The sequence below is a fragment of the Galeopterus variegatus genome, unplaced genomic scaffold, assembly GCF_000696425.1.
Source record: "Galeopterus variegatus unplaced genomic scaffold, G_variegatus-3.0.2 Scaffold1108, whole genome shotgun sequence".
NCBI lineage: Eukaryota > Metazoa > Chordata > Mammalia > Dermoptera > Cynocephalidae > Galeopterus > Galeopterus variegatus.
Genome location: NW_007727219.1, coordinates 290,446 through 309,036, shown reverse-complemented (window position 1 = coordinate 309,036; position 18,591 = coordinate 290,446). Strand labels below are relative to the sequence as shown.

The following is an 18,591-nucleotide window of genomic DNA, read 5'->3' as shown; positions in this document are numbered from 1 at the left end:
TTTTTTTGTCTTTTTCCGTGTCCGGCAACGGATCGCAACCCTCAGTGTCACCCCCGCACCGGACCGGGACCGGCAACGGGACCGCAACCCTTGGTGCTGCTCCCGCACCTCGCTCAGCCAGTGAGCGGGAACCGGTCTGTATGTGGGATCCGAACCCTCGGGCGGGAGCGCCGCCACGCTTCCCAAGCGGCGCACTATCCAGTGCGCCACCGGGCCGGCCCATATTTCAGATATATTGGGTTAAATAAAATATATTACTAAAATTAACTTAACCTGTGTCTTTTTTACTTTCCTAGTACGGAAATGTAAAGTTGCATGTGTGGCTGGCATTTGTGGCTTGCAGTATCTTTCTACTGGACAGTGCTGCCATGGAACTTGCAACCTACAAGACTGTCCCGAGAACTGTGTACCAGGCACTGGCAGCACCTGGCCCCAAAGACGAGAAACCACCAGGCCCCCATGCCCTGTGCAACAGGCCTAACCATCATGCATACAGATGCCACCTTGGGAACAAGTAAAATCTATAGTGCTTTGAACTTCCAAAGAAATCTTATCATATTAGCCTCACTTTCCATTTTTAAAGCCTTTCAAATGATAAAAATGCTTCCTGACAGTGCCTTTCATTTTTTTTCTTATTGGTTTACTTAGCAACAAATTGTTAATAATTGACTGGGGGCTGCAGCTCGCCTGCGTGCCTGTACCATCCATCTTCCCAGGGAGCAGAGGGACATGCAGAGCTGGGCAAAGGGGCCTGGCTACCCTTTTGCAAAGGAGCCTGTTCTTTTCAGGGCCAGGTGATGACTTCTCAATGTGAACAGGTAGCATATTCAATCTTGACCCCTCTGTGGGGTGGGCAGAACCACTCAGCTAGCTGTGATGGAGCCAGGTTTGAAGCCAGGCACCTCCCATGCCCAGCCCCTGCTCCTCCCACTGCACACATTGCTCCTTGACTGCCACGATAACGGATGCAGTTGTGTAAGAGTTTGGAATGGGGACCAAGAGACATACCCTGAAGGGCACACCAGCTCCCATGGCCTTCTCTGATCACCTAAGCTGTCAGTATCCAGGCATTTTTAATTAGCCCCCTGCCTGATCTGGATCTAGAGCCCCAGCTGCACCCGTAACACTGGGTATCTGTGAATGGTCTCCAAGAGAAAATTATCAACTCCTTCCTCCATGGGAAAAACTTCTTTCAGGTTTCAGAGTCAGGTTTATTATTATCTTGTAGACATTGGCTGGTTTAATTAATCTTGTTTCCCTCTTTGCATTGGCTTCTAGGAAGCTCCAGAAATAAGAGGCTTATGTGCACTATAGCTCAGAGCACTTACTTTTTAATACTAACTCTATTCCTGGCTTCACCTTATTGTTCCCCTTTCTCTCATTTTCTCATTACTTATGTTTCTTTTAATCTCTCACATCATGTATGTATTTAGAAGCCCCCTTTTAGAAACAGACAGGACACACATAAGTAATCATGCCTCCCACTTGGAGAGGGAAACAGCATCTCCCGGGGTCTCCTACTCCAGCCCCTTCTCTCCCACAGAAGCCCTGGAAGGCTCAAGGTCTCATGTGGGCTGACTTTGCCCCCAGTAGGCAGGCTGCTGGGGATCAGAGGCTTACGTGCACCAGCTGCTCCTGGGTGTCGTACTCCTTGGTGCAGTCTTCCCAGTGGCAATTGGTCTCGTAGATGACCACCTCGGCCTCCTGCTTACAGTCATCCCTGTCCAGGTCTTCCTTGAGATCAGCCAACTGCTCCTGGGGGAAAAGAACACAACCATGTAAGCTGTGTCCACATGCCTGGCCCTTAGGAGAGGGCGCTATTAGCCCCATGCAGTCTGTGCCGAGGATCCTGGACTAGTAGAGATGCAGCTGCACACCCATGCACACGTACACATGCACACCTCATCTTTTTCAGCACCTCCCATTGTTCTCTGGTCAGACAGCCATCCTGTTGTCATTACCAAGGTATCCCATCACATCCTGGGTCTACTGACATGCAAAGAGAACAGGAGAAGAAGGGGCCGTGATTTGTGCTTTTTGGTTTGGTTTCCCCTGTTGGGAGCTGGGGTGGGCCCCATAGGCTTTGGCGCTGGGGCATTTTTACCTATAATGTATACGGGGTCCGCTCCTGCCTGGAGGTAAGAGAAAACCCAACATGCCTTTCACCCTTCAGAGTTGTTACTCTCATATGGTCCCCTCCTCCTCAGGGGCACACAATGCACCTTGGTTCAAACCCAGGGTAGTGCTACAGCCTGCTAAATGCTCTGCCAAGTGAATGCACTAGGCACATTCTCGCAGCACTAGTTTTCCCTGCAATAGCCCTAAGCATGTGCATCTACGTTCTTGCATTACAGCCGGGGAAACTGAGGCTCAGGGAAAGGTTGACTCATCCTCCTTAGAACACACAATGAGTCTGTGGCAGCCGAAATATGGACTTGAGTCTCCCAACTATATTAGGGCCCACATGACCATTTCAAGGAGATGAAGAAAAACTCCCTGAGACATTCCTTCTGCTGATCAGATGTGCTTGAAATTCCTTTCAAAGAGGTGAAAGTCTTTTACTCCCAAAATAGTAATAGACTGAGAACCCCACTGGCTGAACTTGCCCCAGCTGATGCTAACTCAGAGCTGGCCAAGGGCAGCCTCTGAGCAGAGGACATGGCGACAGGCTGGATGTCCCTGCCTGGGGCTGGGCGGAGGCCCTTTGAGAACTGGGAGTAGATCTGCTATTTCCATACACTGCTCGCTTCTGGAGACCGGAAGCAGCTGACAGATTGACGTACAGAGCAGAGGGGAGCACAGAGGCTGTGACACAGCCTAGGCCACGATTTTGAGGGTTTCAGCAAAGTGGGGACTTGCTATGCTGTATTTTTTGCCCACAGAAAGCAAGCCATCCACCTCACAAATGAGCCAGGGGTCCTTGGTCAATCACGATGCTGAGTGACATGTGAACAATCCCCTCATAATAAACATCTTTCCTTCTACTAACACACTGGGAGGAGCCAGCTGGGCAGGAAGGAGGCCTCATGCAGCCCACCTGGGCTGGGGCTCCCAGGTGCTCCAGGCCTGCCTCCCAGCCTGTCCTCCCCACTCTGGTATGTTTATCTTCCCTGGATATGTGTCGTCCTCATCAATTTCAACAGCCCCCGCTGATGGCCAGCCTTGTGGAAATCATGCATCATGCGGAGAACTGCTTTGGTGTCAGCAAGGGGAGAAGAATTTGTCACCAGCCCTTGTGTTTGCCTGACAATAACAGAACCCAATAATTCATGAAAATTAAGTGCCCAGAGCATGCCCAATGGTTTACAGTTTTGATAAAGGATGGTCTAGCAGATGCAGGGGGACGGGGAGTGGAGGCCTGGAGCATCCTTGGTGTCCAAGCTGGGGATTCTGTCATAACGGATGAATGAGAGGCCATTGAGGGAGGGCCTGGGGGGCTAGGAGGCTTATCTTCGAGGTCAGCAGGCATGACAGGCCCCTGCTCCAAAAGCAGGGACTTCCTGTCTACTATCTTGGGAGTGTTAGACTAAGTGGTCTGCACAAGGTTCTTGACTATGCAACAGGCCTGCCCCAGGCTGTGGGCTGCTCCTTACAGTCCCCACCAGGAATGGTCCTCCCTACGCTCCCCCTCACCACGCCACCCACTCAAATGTGCAGTCATTGGAAATATGACTTCTCGGCGACTGCATGCTAGGCCCTGCGCAAATCCTGGTGACACGGAGACAAACCTTACACTTCTCCCTGAGTGCCACCTCTACAAAGCTTACAGTGTAGTGGGGGAGATGGGTGTGAACATGATTCATGCCCTGAAGTGACCCAGGAGCCAAGTCAAGTTATGCATTAGGACAGATGCCAGTCCCATTACCCAGAAGGGTCAGGTAAGTTGAAAGGTTAGGGAAGGGGATGGGCTGGGGGATTTAACACCAGGAAGGAGAACAGCCCACAGGGGACTGAGCCATTCAGGGGACATGAGCAACTCAGTGTGGCTGAGGCTTGTGTTGCTCAAGGCTGAGGTGTCGGGTGAGGTAGCTGCATGTATGGAGTACAAGGGGGAAGGGTAGGCAGAAGTTCATGCATTCATTCATTCATTCGGGTTGTGTTTCATGAGCAGGTAGTGTGTACAGGGTACTGGGGACAGAGTGGTGAGACGATCACAGCTCAGTGCTCCCACCCCTTTGTCTTTGATTCATTCATTCCTGCAGGCAGTCATCCATCTGTCCAACCACCACTGGAGTCTTGACCCCAAGACAGCCAACCCAGAGGAGACCCAGCCTGGTCCCAGCCAGAGGATGGTCAGAATGGCCAGCAGGTTACCTGCGTCAGCGCCAAGGGGGAGGCTGGCCGCAAGCCCTCGGCCTCCGTCTTGACCTTGCTGCGCTTGTGAATGGTGATGGGGTTGACAGTGCTGCTCACGGCGGACTCGCTGTTCTGCTTGTTCTGAGGGAGGGTGCAGAGGACAGCCCGTCACACAGGCTCAGGGCAGGGACACCCCAAATTCTGTTTGGCCTTTGCCTTTGGGTCCTCCCCATACAGACTGTCTTAGGTCAACCTGGTATTTGAGGTATCAGAAACCAAGTGCCCCAGCTTGGTCCTCCAGCCAGAGGTACAGCCGGCCAGGAGAGAGCCCAGGCCTAGGCTGCCAGAACCTTCCTCTCCACCATGCGGCTGCCACCTCCATGTCCCCAAGACTTCAGAGAAATGCAAAAGAGACCCTCTCTTTGGAAAATGCTGGGCACTCTTGCTCCATCCTGATGAGGTTCCACTTCTCAGCCCCACAAAGGAGGGGCGGCCAGCCCAGGGAGCAGGAGACAAGGGCATGGTTCTCAGGAGAAGGGGCTAGAGCTGCAGTATCAGGTGACGTTTTAAAAACCAGCAGTGACCGTCCAAAGGAGGTGCTGGTGGCCACCTGGAGCCCTGGGAAAAAGAGGAAGGTCATTCTGGCAAAGGGGACACTTTAAATTGTGCGGTGTCTTGTCTTCCTCCTCAGGATGCAGTCTTATCCAGGCTCCGCCACTTGCCAGTCGGTGGTCTGGGACAGTCACTTCACCTCTAGCATTGCCATGGTGAATGCTTTCTAGGATCTAGGGTCCACAGGGGGGTTTTGTGCACACATGTGCTCATTTATATGCACAACAACCCAAGCCAGGTGACAGGCCTCTCACTTTGCAGATGAGTTAGCTCAAACTAGAGAGGTAGAGAGATTTGCTGCTTTTAGGCAAGTCAGGATCCAAACTTGGTCTGACTAATTCTAGAGGCTGTGCCTTCCCATGTCCTCATCTATAAAATATGTAACTTCATTCATTGCCAAATATTAAGGGCTCCTAGTGTGTGCCAGGCACCGTGCTGAGATGCTCAAGATGTCAAAGGCCCATTGGAGAGGTCAAATAAGATGGTGTGTGAGAGCCCACAGCATACTTGTGCTCTAAAACTAAACTGCATAGTATTATCATTGCTCATCCACCCATTTCATGTGCTGTGCATGGAGTACCTACAAGGTAACAGACTCTGTGAATTAAAGGGTTTCTCCATCTACTTATGTTTATTGGACAGGAGGCAGCAGGACTGAGAAGCTGGGAGCTTGCCACGGACTGAGCCCAGGTCTCCTGGCCTGCCCAAGGCCCTTTCCATCATGTGGCCTCTGCCCAGAAGGCCTTCCACCAGCCAGAACCACGTCCAGCATCCTTCTACAAGTTCCTGGCATGAGATGGCAGTGAACAGCCCTCATGGAGGCACTGCTCCCTGCGCCCACCTACCTGGTTGGCGTCGCTCAGACAGTTGCTGCTGCTGCTGAGCTGGGTGGGAGTGGCATTGATGGAGGTGAGGGCTATGGGCTGCTGGGCCAGGAAGGTGGGTGAGGGCTGGATCAGGGGTGGTGTGTGTCCGAAGGCTGAGCCCAGGCCCCTCTGTTGGCTCAGGATCTGCTGGTAGGCCATGGGGTTGATGGGATGGGGGAAGGTGAAGGCTGGGCTGCAACAGAGAGCAGACAAGAAGGTGGGGAGGGGTGGGGGCTCCGTTAAACTGTTGCTTTTTGGGAAGAGAGGACACTGCCCAGGGGATTGGGATGGGTATGTTGCTAACTCCACCTTCATTTTGGCCTTCCCTCACTCAAGAACCAGCAGTGGCTCCCTACTTCCTGCCACTTGGGCTTCACCTTCTGTGCTTAGCTGCCAGGCCCTGCTGCAGGATGCAGCCTCCGCCCTGGCAGGTTGGCCCCCAGCAGGTTCTAGGCTCCATCTCACCCCAATACCCTGGCCCCTCCACTTCTCTGACACCTGAGATGCATCCCGTACTCCCGCTCCCTGACTATTTGAACCTCATTCAGCCTCCGAAGCCTGCTCTAATGCCCCCCATCCAGGAAGCATGGCCTGAGCCCTCCGGATCATGTTATCCCCTTTTCTTTGACATCTGCTGCACTTGGCTCTGTCACACCACTCACACACAAGCCTCTCTTTCCACAGCAGGATCCCGAGGAAATATTGGGACCTCTGAGGGTAAGCCATCAAAGGCTTCATGGCTTCCTCCTCGTTCTCTCTTGCATCATTCGCTCTGGGAGGGAGGGGGGTGGGAGCCATCTGCCATGTTGTGAGGACACTCAAGCAGCCCTACGGAGAGGCCCACGTGCAAGGAACTAAAGCTTCTGCCCACAGTCCTCAGTGAGCCATCCTGCAAATGGATGCCCCCGGCCTGGTCAAGTCTTCTGATGGTTGCAGCTCTGACTGACAGCTTGATTGCAGCCCCATGAGAGAGCCAAGCTAATTGTCTCAAATTCCTGATCCTTGGGAACAGTGTGAGGTAATAAATGCCTATGGTTTTAAGCTGCTAAGCATGAGAGCAATTTGTTATGCGGCATAAGATGACGAATACACTTGTTATGACTTCCATCTCTGGGTCTGCGAGCCAAAGTCTCCTGACATTCCTAACACTTCCTGGCCTCTCTCAAAAGGGTCAGGGCAAGGACACAAGTTTCAGTCAAGCTGGCTGGGGTCAGAGTCCTCAGACAGTCAGGGGTAGCACAGAGGGAGGCCTGCTGTCAGCCCAGAGACTTGCTTAGATCATGGGCTCACATCGCCTTGCATGGCCAATGTTGGTCAACACCTGGCTGCTTCACTGTACCTCATTAAATGCTTGGAAAGCTACTTTTGATCTCAAACACCTTTGATTTCATGACTGACTCATTCATGACAGGCTTGGTGCATGAAACTGTACTCAAATATTGATAAATTTCAATCTTATAGTTCTGAATTAACAAAAAAGTTGCAAATATTCACAAATGCAACAAGTCCTTTCTCCTCTGGTTGAAAGTATCAACCAAAAAGCCAGACTCTCCCCACGTGGTCTTGGCCCCCTGCTTGCAGGTGGGGCTCACCTGAGGGCACCTGCTGACAGGTGCCCATAGGAGCCACTGGCTGCCGAGCTGCTGCGAGAGTTGTTGATGTAGGCCACCAGAGAGTTGGGCGAGGTCCGGATCATGCGCTGCAAGTCAAGGCTGGCATCTGAGAGCGGGGAGATGGACAATGCCCGCTTGCGGCTCAGGCGGGGGGTCACCCGTGGGCTGGAGAAACGCGACACTGTGGGACAGCAAACACAAGGCACATCAGCATCACTGGTGTTGGGGGTAATAGAGTTGGGTCAAGGGGAATGGGGGACAGGAAAAGCCAGTAAGGATAGTCTAATGGGAATCACAGCTCTGCCAACTTTCCAGCTGTGGGCTCTTAGGCAAAAGACATATCCTCTCTTGGTCTCAGTTTATTCATCCGTAAAATGGGACCAATCAGCATAGGGTGTGGTGAGGACTTGAGAAGTACACGTAAGGTGTTCAGGTGAGTGAATGTAAGCCTTGAGCATCTGTTAGCATCTTTACGATTGGGTGCAGAGACTAATGCTGGAATCCAGCAATGCTTAAGGCACAATAGCAAAGTGCATGAACTGTAAGTGAGCAGCTTGGTGGCCTCTCACAAAGCAAACTCACCTAGGAAACCAGCTCTGGGTCAAGAAACAGGGCATGACCAGTGCCCACGAGCCCCCTAACCCCTCCGGGCCCACCCCAAAGGCAGCCACTGTCTGGCTTCTAACACGCTGCTTGGTGTTGCCTACTTTTGAGCTTTATAAAAACCCTTTAATAGCTAGCTTCTTTCATTCACACTATCAGTTAGTGAGATTTCTCCAAGCTGTATGTGAGGCAGCAATTTACTCATTCTCACTGCTTTAGAGAGAGAATTCCATGGGAAAAGAGTGAATGGAGTGAAGTGTTCCAGGGTCATGGGTCATGTTGTAAATGGGATCATCACTAAAATGCCCCCGATAGGCTATTTCCCCAGATTCTTAGCATGATGCTTGGATCTTTGGCTGGCTCTCCAGAGCCTGCTGGGCAGGCTGCCATGAGGAGGTGAGGAGCACACAAGAGGAGCAGCAGCAGTGAGAGGACACCTGACGCATGCAAGGGCTCTTGCACACCAAGGTCCTCAGTTCTGGAGTCGCTCAGCCTCTGGCAGCCTGTTGCTTTAAACACGCACACCACATATGCATGCATGGATACGCACACATGTATGCAGGTGCACACACCACACATACCACACATGCATGCATATACAACGCACGCACAGACACCTGAGCACACACACAGATACATGTACTCATGAATGCACACACACTCCACACACACATGCATGTGCATGCACACTCACACAAACACACAATACTGCTGCTCTAACCACCCTTTGGATATGCCCTCACCCCTTATCAGCTGCTGTCACACATACATAACCATGGGAAGGGAAGATGGCCTGCCCTAGACCAGGGCTCCATGCACCCCAAGGCCACAGGTTCTCCTGCTGTGGCTCCAGACTGCTCCCGCTCACAGCATCCACCACCCTGCATCAGGATTCTGAGTTTCTCCTCCAGACAAACAGTGGCCTAGAAAGGTCTGACATCACTGGATGATTTTTCACACACAGAGGTTTGTACCCTGTCCAGATCCTCCCTGAGCCCATTTCTTCTTTTTAAAGGGGCCTGATAATAGTACCAACCTCCAGGGCTTCCATGAGACGTAAATTAGGAGATGTGTGAGAGGTGCCTGGCCTACAGCAGGGTATAGTAAATGATCGGTTATGTCACTGCCTTCTGGATACTTTTATGGGAGAGTCTTCTTCTTAGGCCTTACTGGCCCCTGACCACCCTGTCTCCTTTCAGTGGCCCCCAGGTTCCCCACAGGCTGGAGGTGTTGCCTATAAACTACCCTGGTGGCTGCTCAAAAGCACCCACATCTGTGCTCAGCTATTCCTGGGCTTGTTATGCCTGCTTTCCTCCCTTCTGCCTGCTCAGTCCCTGTCTGGATACTCCCTCCTCCAGGGGACAGTAGGCTGCCCTGGCCGCAGGGTCTGGCTCACCCAGCCTCCTGCCCGCAGTCCACATGGCTCCTTGGGGCTCCTGCAGTTCTTCTACTGATGTGGCTCTGCCCACCAACCTCAGGGTTGTTCTCAGTCAAGCGTGTTTCTGTGCCTTGTCCCCACAGTTGTGGGAGCACCGAGGGCAGTGGAGATGGCTTATAACCCTTAGGGCCCCCACTCCATGCCCAACAACCCCCAAAAGGTTGCATGAGCTCACAGAGCCCACACCCACCAACGGAAGAAGCTGCTCACCTTGGGATCCATTTCTGGGCCCTGGGGGGCAACCACGCCTGGCTTACCCCCCCCCCAACTTGGCCTAGGGAGTACTGGGAATCCCCTTACTGCTGGGCCACTGGGAGAAGCACCTCTCCCAGGCTGTGGAGAGGACAGAGGAGGCCCCAGCATCCTTGGGCCGGAAGGGGCTTCCAGGGTTTTCTCTCCTAATGGCCTCCTTCATGGATAAGGGGAGTCTGAGGCCTCAGAGTGGCTGGAGATGACAGGCTCTGGGTACAGGGATGGACACCCAAGCTGGACCAGTAAACTGCAGGGGGGTGAGGTGGGGTGAGGGGTGCCCACAGGTGACCTTGAGCTGAGGCCATAAGTCAGCCACATGGCTTGAGGCAAATCACTTTACCTGTCGAAGACTCAAAATCTTCGTCAATGACCTGAGCATAAAAACGTGTCTCCTGCCAGCTGTGGGGTTGTGTGATCTAATGGATGATGGATGTGGAGGTGGCCTGTACACACCAGAATGGCCCACGATTGTAACACTCAGGCGACCCTACACTTTGCATACTTTGTTTTCAATAAGAAGGGTGAAGCAATTTTAGGAAAGCTCCCTGTGGGAAGAAAAAGTTGAGCAAACTAGAATATTCTTTTCTCTCACCATCCTTGTCAGCTAAAGTTTTTGTTTTTGGCTGCCTGCTTATTCTATTGGGCTCTGATGACAGGGGCTGACAGATCTTTTAGCAAGCAGAGCTATGGTGAGTACCCAGCAGGTGACCCGCAGATGCTTCTGGGGAGCTGGCTGGCTGTGCCCTGCAGAGAGGCTGGGGGCATGCAGGTAACTCACTCAGAAAACTCCTCCTTTGTGCTGTGGCAGGAAGGATCCCAGCCCACATGCCTAAGGACACAAGAGGCACAGGGGGATGGCAGAGCAGGCCCACTCCCCTGACAGCACTACAGCTATGCTGCAAACATGACCTACCATCCTGAATGAGGATCCCAGATGGCAAACAGATATATCCTGGCCAGTCAGCAAGTACAGCAGATAGGAGTCCCTTTGGCGCAGTATTTGGAGAAGGGCCTGCTTCTGAATCCTTGAGTGATTAATAATCCAGAGACAACCACCGCTTAGTGACATTCAGACCCACTGTCTCATGTAACAGCTACCTCCATCCTCTGATATCAGCTTTCCAGATAAGGAAACTAGGCATGGGAGGTTAGTAACTTGCTCAAGGTCATGGAACTATAGAGGCAGGATTTGAGCCCAGGTCCAAAGGAGCCCTACTGTGTGGACTTTCTGGGTACCCAGTATCTTCACTGTCCATCTTCAGGGGGTGGGGTGAGGCCCAGGGCTAGGACGCTATCTCCCCACAAGCAGTTTTTAACCTTCCACTTTCAGTGGCTCTGGATAGTGAACTTGGCTTCTCTACCTGACTGAAAGGCAGCTCCAATTCAGCAGCTCAGCCCAACACTCCTGATCTGTGCCTGGACGGGATCCTCCTGCAGGGTCGAGCTCAGCAAGCACCCACCACCCACTCAGCAGCGGGGTGGGAGACCCGTGAGTCAGTCAAGCCCTCCTCTCTCTGTTCTTTCACAACTGAGCCCACGGATGTCAGCTCCTGAACCCCTATTCGCATCCCGTTTCTCCCAAACTCCACCACCTAGCCCAACTCATCACCGGCTCAGATCATTCCAGGGGCTCTTAGCTAATTGCTGTCCAATCTTCCTTGCTGCAGCCAGAGAGCTTTTCAACTTGCAAGCGGGATCATGTCCCTGCCCTCCCCCTAAACTTTCCAGAGCTCCCCACTGCTATTGTAAAAAAGCCTTCCACGGTGGCCCTGTGGGGGTGCCCCCACCCGCCTCTCCAGCATCACCAGGCCTCATGTCCCGTTCTCAGCTCCAGCCCTCGAGCCTCCTTCCAGCTCCTCCATCATGTCACTGGCACAGGGCCTTTGCTCATGCAGCTTCCTCTGCCTCCTCTGTGCTCAGACCTTAGCTGAGTCGTCACCTCCCCGTGGAAACCTTCCCTGACTTCCCTGAGTTGGGAAGATCCTCCTATGCTCAGGACCCTCTCCCCAAACAAGGGTTGCCCTGGTGGGTTTGTATCCACTTGTGTGGTTATCTGCTTGCTTCTGTCTCTCTCACCTTCATGAAATAGGGACTCAAATCCTTTTCCCGCCTGACCATCACATACCCAACACTCAAATACAGCTGGCTCAGCAGTGAGCCCAGGTGGAAGGTGCCAAGTGCTGACCAAATGCCCAGACACGACATGTTGAGGACAAGCAGAATCACAGCCACCAAAAGTTAGCACTTACTGAAAACCTCCATCACGTGTGCTAGGTACTAGTCAGAGAACTTTAAAGAATGAAATAATTTAATCTTCACAATTGCCCCACAAGGAAGAGGCTATTATTACCTTCATTTTATAGAAGACAAAACAAACGTGTAGGGAGGCTAAGTAACTTGCCCAAGGCCACACAGCCAGAGGAAATGGAGACCAGGATTGGAAGGCAGGCTCGCAGACACCAAAGCCACCTGCCATGGTGCCTATGCCCACGGTGGGGAGGAAAGGTGTCTCGGCGAGGTACGACAGTAGGAGGGCCAGGAAGGGTGCCCTGCAGGGGAGGAGGCCCAGGTGGACACGCTTGTGCACGCACATGATGTAGAGGCACACAGGACAGTCTGCGCCGATGGCCATGCCGAGCCTGTCACTTAGGGGCTGCATTGGAGCACGTTCCTCTGCCTCCCTGAACTTCTCCCTGTATAATGGGCGCTACATGGTTTGTTTTGCAGGGTTGTTGCGAAGAGCACCAAGGATAGTGTCTAAAACCCAGCAGACATTCCAAAATGAAATTGCTAATTGATATAGCTTCCTCAGGGATTAGGAGGACTGTTCTGATGGGCAGGCTGGGCCTACAGTTAATCATGGAGTAAAGGACAGCAAGTCTGGGAAAGATGATCGGGCCACACAGCAATTCAGCCGGCACGAAATGTTCAGCCACCGGCTTTCATTCAGCGTCCTCTAAGCTTCTTGGTTCTTATTTACTGAGTTACTCCTTGTCAATCCTTACTTCAAAGAAAACTCATAGTAAGAGGCAAAAGTGAATCCTCCGAAAGACTCCTATTACTTACAAACTGAGTGACAAATGGAGAAATAAGAGGAAAAGAAAGATCTAACAGCATATAAAGTAAGAAATACAACGCATCTTTATAAAACATTTTTTTAAAAAAAGGTTTTACTGCTAATATTTGGATTCCCACCCTCTCGTGTGCCCCTAACAAGAGGAAACAGGCCAAATCTGACAGTGATATTCATCTCTGTTACTCCCACTCTCAAGGGAAATATGTTTAGTAATGTGCCTCTTCCCTTGATAAATTACTAAACAGAAGGAAAAGCCTGGCACTCATTTCCCGTGGTTTCTCCTGTGATTTATGACCAGAGACTGGTGGGGGCCTGGCTTCCATTCATCTGTGGATTTGCCTGTTCTAACGCCAGTCAGCCACCGGGTGACCCGCCACCTGCCCGCCCTCACCTGGGTGGATGCTCAACACGGCCTATTCCTGTCGCCACCTGCCTCTGGATCCTGTCTCATCCACTAGTTCTTTCTTTTGCTCATCACATGTTCATTCATTCACCCATCAGACCCTCATGCAGTGCTGAGAGTATGCCAGGCACTGGTTGGGCATCACGGGAACTACAAGCAAGGAAGACCCTCGGCCACGCCCTCGCAGAGCTCACTGTGTGAGAGATGAAAATGGTACCCCATGCACCAGGCAGGATTTGCAAAGTGCCACCTAAGCAGATTTACCCTAGAGAATCCTAGTGCTCAGGAGGGAGGGTCATTGCTTGCCCAGCGGCAGTGGGAGGGGCAGGAGATGTAAGAAGGCCCTGGACCCAGGCAGCCGAGATTCTGGCCCTGCTTGACCACTCTGAACTGGGTGGCTTTGGGCTGGTCACCAGCATATCATAGGCAGCTTTGGGTAGGCTTCCTTGGGGTCGGGGCCAAGAACTCCCCCAGGGCCTGCAGACCCAGGAACCTGGGCTGAGTAGCAGCAGGAGGGAGCTTCATCCTGGCACAACGTCCCAGGAGCCTTCTCTGTGCCAGAAGCCATCCTCAGCATGGGGCTGGGAGCCCCTTTCCTGGGGACAGCAGAATGCAGCTTTGCGGTGGGGTTTGAGCGCCCTGAATCCTCACCAGCCAAGGGTGTTCCCATGCCACACAACTCCCTTGCACAGATATTTCCTGGACTCACTGAGGAGACGTTCTAAGGAAATCTAGCTTGAGGACCTTAACCTGCCCCACATGTAGCTGTCCACAGCCCCCTTGCCCCCTCTTAAGAAAGAGAAGAAAGAGCCCAGGGGCTTGGCTGAGGCCAAGCAGCACCATTTCCTAGTTAGGTGATGAAGACAGAGAAACTTAAGGCTCTGGGCCTCAGGCTCCCCACCGGTGAAGTGGCTTCATAACCCTGGTCTGGCAGGAGGGTCTGTGCAGGTTTACCCGATGACCCATATACACCATTTAGCCTGTGCCCGTATCCAGCAGACCTGCCCCTCTGGGACCTGTGGCCTGGTTTCCTCTGCCTCCGTCTCCCCTCCTGCCCCAGGCTGGGCATGAACTCCCTGCCCAACTTGGGCCTCTAGCAGCCCCTCCACCAGCTCTTCCTGCCTTTCTGTGCTATGATCAATGTAATTGGTTTTTGACCCCACCCCCATCAGCACACAGCATAAAGAACGACAGTCAGAGTGGTGACATCTGAGTCAAATTAGTGTCAATATGACAATAAAACACACAGCTCAGAGGAAATATGGGCTGTAAACAGACAACATTTCAATCGGAAACATTTCAATCTTCTCAATGTGGTAGGAGCGGAGGCGGGAGGAAGACTGCAGCTGCTGCTGTTCTGTTGTTAAATCACCAATATTCAACTGCATAACACGAGAAAATTCCATTTTAGGGCCGGGTAACAACGAGTGAATTCCCAAGAATGATAACCTTTAATGCCCTGACTGGCTCTCTGCATTGCTCCTCACCTTCCTGCTGTAAATCAGGCCCCCTTTAAGAACAAGAGGAAATGGGCCTCCACTGACCACCAGGAGGCCAGTGAGGATGGGCTTTCACCAGAGCCCAGGAGACCCCTTTGACCTGCCCACATTCTGGCCTCGGTGTTCTGAGAGGAATGCAGGGTGTGGTTTTCCAATCCCACAAGCGCCCCATCGGAGCCTCTCAGCCTTCCAGCCTTTCTTCCACCACTGGAGTGTATTCCCAAATGAAGGGTGTACACACCACCCAATTGAGATTATCTTAGGCTTGACAAGAGACAGACAGGGACATCCTCCTCAGACATGATCAGGTTTTCCATCTTCGGAAAAAATATAGAGTTCCAATTTAAGATTCATTTATTTAACCCAAAAAAGAATATATTAGTAAGTACACAGTCGTGCAGAAGGCACTTGGCTAAGGTGAAAACTGTGCTGGTGGTCTGCAAACGAGTGGGCTAGGGACAGGGATCAGTCCCACTTGGCATTCCTGCACACCTGCCCAGCTTAGCTTGCCTCATGTCTGGCAGAGCCTGTCCCCATGCTTCAGCTTGACATTCAAAGCCTCTGGAACTTTCTCTCCCCTACAGTGCTCCTTCCTCTTGGAACAGAAAGGAAGGTGCTGGGAAGGGAGGCTGGGGAAGGAGGGGTGACAGGTCAGGATGGGCATTCTGTGTCCTGCCAAGGAGCTTGCACAGAACAGTCCTGCTGCAGTCTAAGCGCTACAAGGGCAGCACATGCTCTGTCCCTAGCACGTAGAACTGAGCCCAGCACATAGTATGTGCTCAATAAACACTTGCTGAATGAACCAGTGTGTGGGTATGAGAGAGGGAGAAAGAGAAAGACACAGAGAAGGCCTGGTTCTTCCAACTTCCCGTGAGCTCTCTGCCCCCCACTCCCCGCACCTGCACATGCTTAGAGCTAACATGTTCAAAGTCATGTTTACAGGCAGCTTCCTGGTGTGAGGATGCATGTGCTCAGAGAGACCCAGGACCCTTCCACAGGTGATCTTTGGGACTGCACTGCCAGGCCCCCTGATGGCCTACACAGTTTTCTCTGTGAGAGTGTTGAACAAAAAGCAACTGGAAGGAAATGCTCACTGATATTCTCTATGGAGTGGACCGACTCAGACCTGTACAGCTGGGAGGGATGCTCTGCAGACCTGTGCATCTGGGTCCCACCAACAACACAGGAGCTGGCAGGGCCTTCCCTGGCTGCCACGGTTCATAGGAAGGGAGGAGGCCAGGGGACAGCCCAGAGGCAGGTCTGGGCTGAGCAGAGTCCAAACCTCGGCTGAGAGTACCAGCACTGTGTTCAGAGTTTCTTAGAAATGCTCATGAAGCTCTAAGAGATTTTAACGCATCCACATAGGCATCGGAGCTGAGCAGAAGTGCCTCAAACATTTTCCAATTCTAGTTTAAACTGCTTTGAAAAAAATGTATTAAGTACCAACAAAAATAGGAGATCACCCGGGACTACTCTGATTTCCTTGGACTATAACTGAGTGGGAACAAAGGGAAAGAAGTCGTCTGTTCCTAAAATCCATGTTAAGGAAAATGCCCCCACCCCCACCCCACCCCTGAGCCGGAGTAACTGAGCCAATCACGTGCCCACTACCAAAGCAGAGAAGGGATGGCGGGTGGCTGTGATGAGCGAACCAGCAGCAGGACGCGAGTGGGAGCTCTCCGCCCACTTGGAGCTCACCTCATCGCCCCCCCGGGCCTAGCCTTCCCGTTTCCCGGTGATGCTCAGCCTCCGGTGCTGCCAAATGCTGAGCTGTTCCCAGCTGCCTTCCAGGCTCCCTGCGAGCCAGCAGCTGCTCACCCCCAGCACAGTTTCTATCCTAGTTAGTCTGCATCTTTCCACTCCAGGTTCTTTTGTAACTGCCACTCACGCATGCACTCACTCTGCAAATGCAGAGGGCCTGCCCCTTGCCAGACATGCGCCTGGGCCCTGCGGGGCTCACCATCTCCTCATATGTAAGGGCACCAGCCAGGTAGAGTCAGGCTGCCTCGGTCCCACTGGTGCAGTGGAACCAGCTGGTGGCCTGAGAGGCCAGATTTGGGTAGTGTCTCAGGAGAAGTCCTAGTACACCGTGCAGGAATGAGCCCAGGGAGGCATGTGGGAGCCTGCAGATGGGGTGGTGTGTGGGGCAGTACTGCAACGTGCAAGTGAGGCTGGAGAGGAAAGCTACTTGCCTGCATTCTAAAGTCTGAATTTTATCCTGACAACCACATGGGCTGATCACAGAATGGCGGAGGGGAAGAAAGACAGGTATACGGGGCAGTGCCAGGGCTGCAGGAGCCTGAGCCGAGGGGCAGTGCTGGGGGAGAGGCAGATAATTGGCTGACCCAGGGAGGCTGACGAGCCATGCTTGGCAGGCCTGGAGGATGGGAAGGACGGGGAGAAGGGGAGGAAAAGGCCTGCCTGGGCTTAAGCACCCGGTGGACAGTGGTGCTGACAACTGAGAGAATCCTGCAAGATGGGGTGGATGGGAAAAAGGGAAAAGGATACTGGTGGCAAGTGACTGGAACTAGCATTAATTGAGCACCTACCACATTCACACATGTGATCTCATTCATTGTGTTTAATGCATACAGCTCACAGGGCTTGGTACCACCCCCTCCCCTGGTCCCCCATGGTCCCATCACCACCTCTAGGCCCAACTATTACAGCTGGACATGGCTCAACCAGGTGCTGGCCCAGGTCTACCCTACCACCTCCCCAGTTCCTTCCCCAGGCATGGTCATTCCAGGAACACACTACATAACTACTCCCCTCTCCTGCCCAGCTGCTCTGGGCTGAGCCCAAACACATCTGGCCCAGCTGGCCCTCCCTGAGGCTCACAGCCAGTCAGGTGCACTGTGCTGCTGGAGGCGGTGTGACCCAGGAAGAGCAGATGGTGTGGTACCAAACAGAGCGGGGGGTTGGAACTCCAATCTGTGGCCTGGGGCAAGTCACCTGATGTCGTGAAACCCAGTTTACTAATCTTAAGGATGGGATCGTAATTCCAGCCTCAGAAGGGGGCTAAGGGAGCTACCTGGGAAAATGTACGTAAAGCACACAACAGAGGCATTTCTCATTCCACTCCCCTCTCTCTTTCTCATGTGTGTATGTGTGCACACACATGTAAACACACACACACGCAAACACACACACAGAGCAGGAGCTCACGTGTGCCGAATCACTGGAAGACTCCTGGCTGCCTGGCTCAGCCTCCCCTGCCCTTTAGGGACACCTGCCTCATCTGACCCCTTTCAGACGTGGATTCTCTGCCTCTGTCCACTTTCTAGCTGGCCTGGTGCCACTCCTAGGCCTTTGGAAGGAAGGCCACTCTTGGAGTAAACTGACATTTAGGCATGGCTGTTTGCCCACATCCTTGGTGACCTTCATGAACTGTGCTGCTGCTGTTTGGTTTCTAAGCAGAGGTGCTGAGCCTTCTGACCCCTTCTGTCTCCCGACAGAGGCTCCATGCTGACCCCAGGGCCCATGGTCAGGGGGCTGCAGGTATCTCTGTGGAAGCACCAGTGAGGATGGCATCTGGTGGAGGGAAGGACTTGGTGTCCAATGGGCACCAAAAACTGCACCTGTCCAGGACAGGTGACCTCCCTCCCTGTCAGATGGGCCCCGCCGCAGCCTCCCCGTTTCAGTGACTCAGCCCTGTGTACCTGCCATTTTCTCTGCCTGGAGCGTCCTTCTCCCAGATTTCTGCACAGCTCCCCTCGCAATTCCGTCCTCAAATGTCATCTTCCCAGTGAGGCTTTCCTGACTTCCTCATTCTGAATTGTGCCCTGTTCCACCCCAGAGTTGTGTAGTATCTATTTCTCCCCTTCACACTGCAAGTTCCCCAGAGACAGAGATGAGTGTGTTTTGTGTGCTGTGATGTCTGCAATGCCGAAAACACTCTCTGGCCATTCAGTCCCCCTGTGAATGGCAGTT

General features: G+C 52.8%; 1 protein-coding gene across 1 annotated transcript in view; it reads right to left on the bottom strand.

Moving 5' to 3' along the window:
- The window catches only part of GLI2 (GLI family zinc finger 2), a 250,402-nt gene that overhangs the window by 15,142 nt on the left and 216,669 nt on the right, over positions 1-18,591 (bottom strand). The window contains exons 6-9 of the mRNA XM_008574794.1: positions 7,367-7,568; positions 5,754-5,967; positions 4,315-4,437; positions 1,621-1,803 (exon numbers count right to left, since the gene is read on the bottom strand). Of these exons, the coding sequence (XP_008573016.1) occupies positions 1,621-1,803; positions 4,315-4,437; positions 5,754-5,967; positions 7,367-7,568 (722 nt within the window). The remainder of the gene's footprint in view (positions 1-1,620; positions 1,804-4,314; positions 4,438-5,753; positions 5,968-7,366; positions 7,569-18,591) is intronic.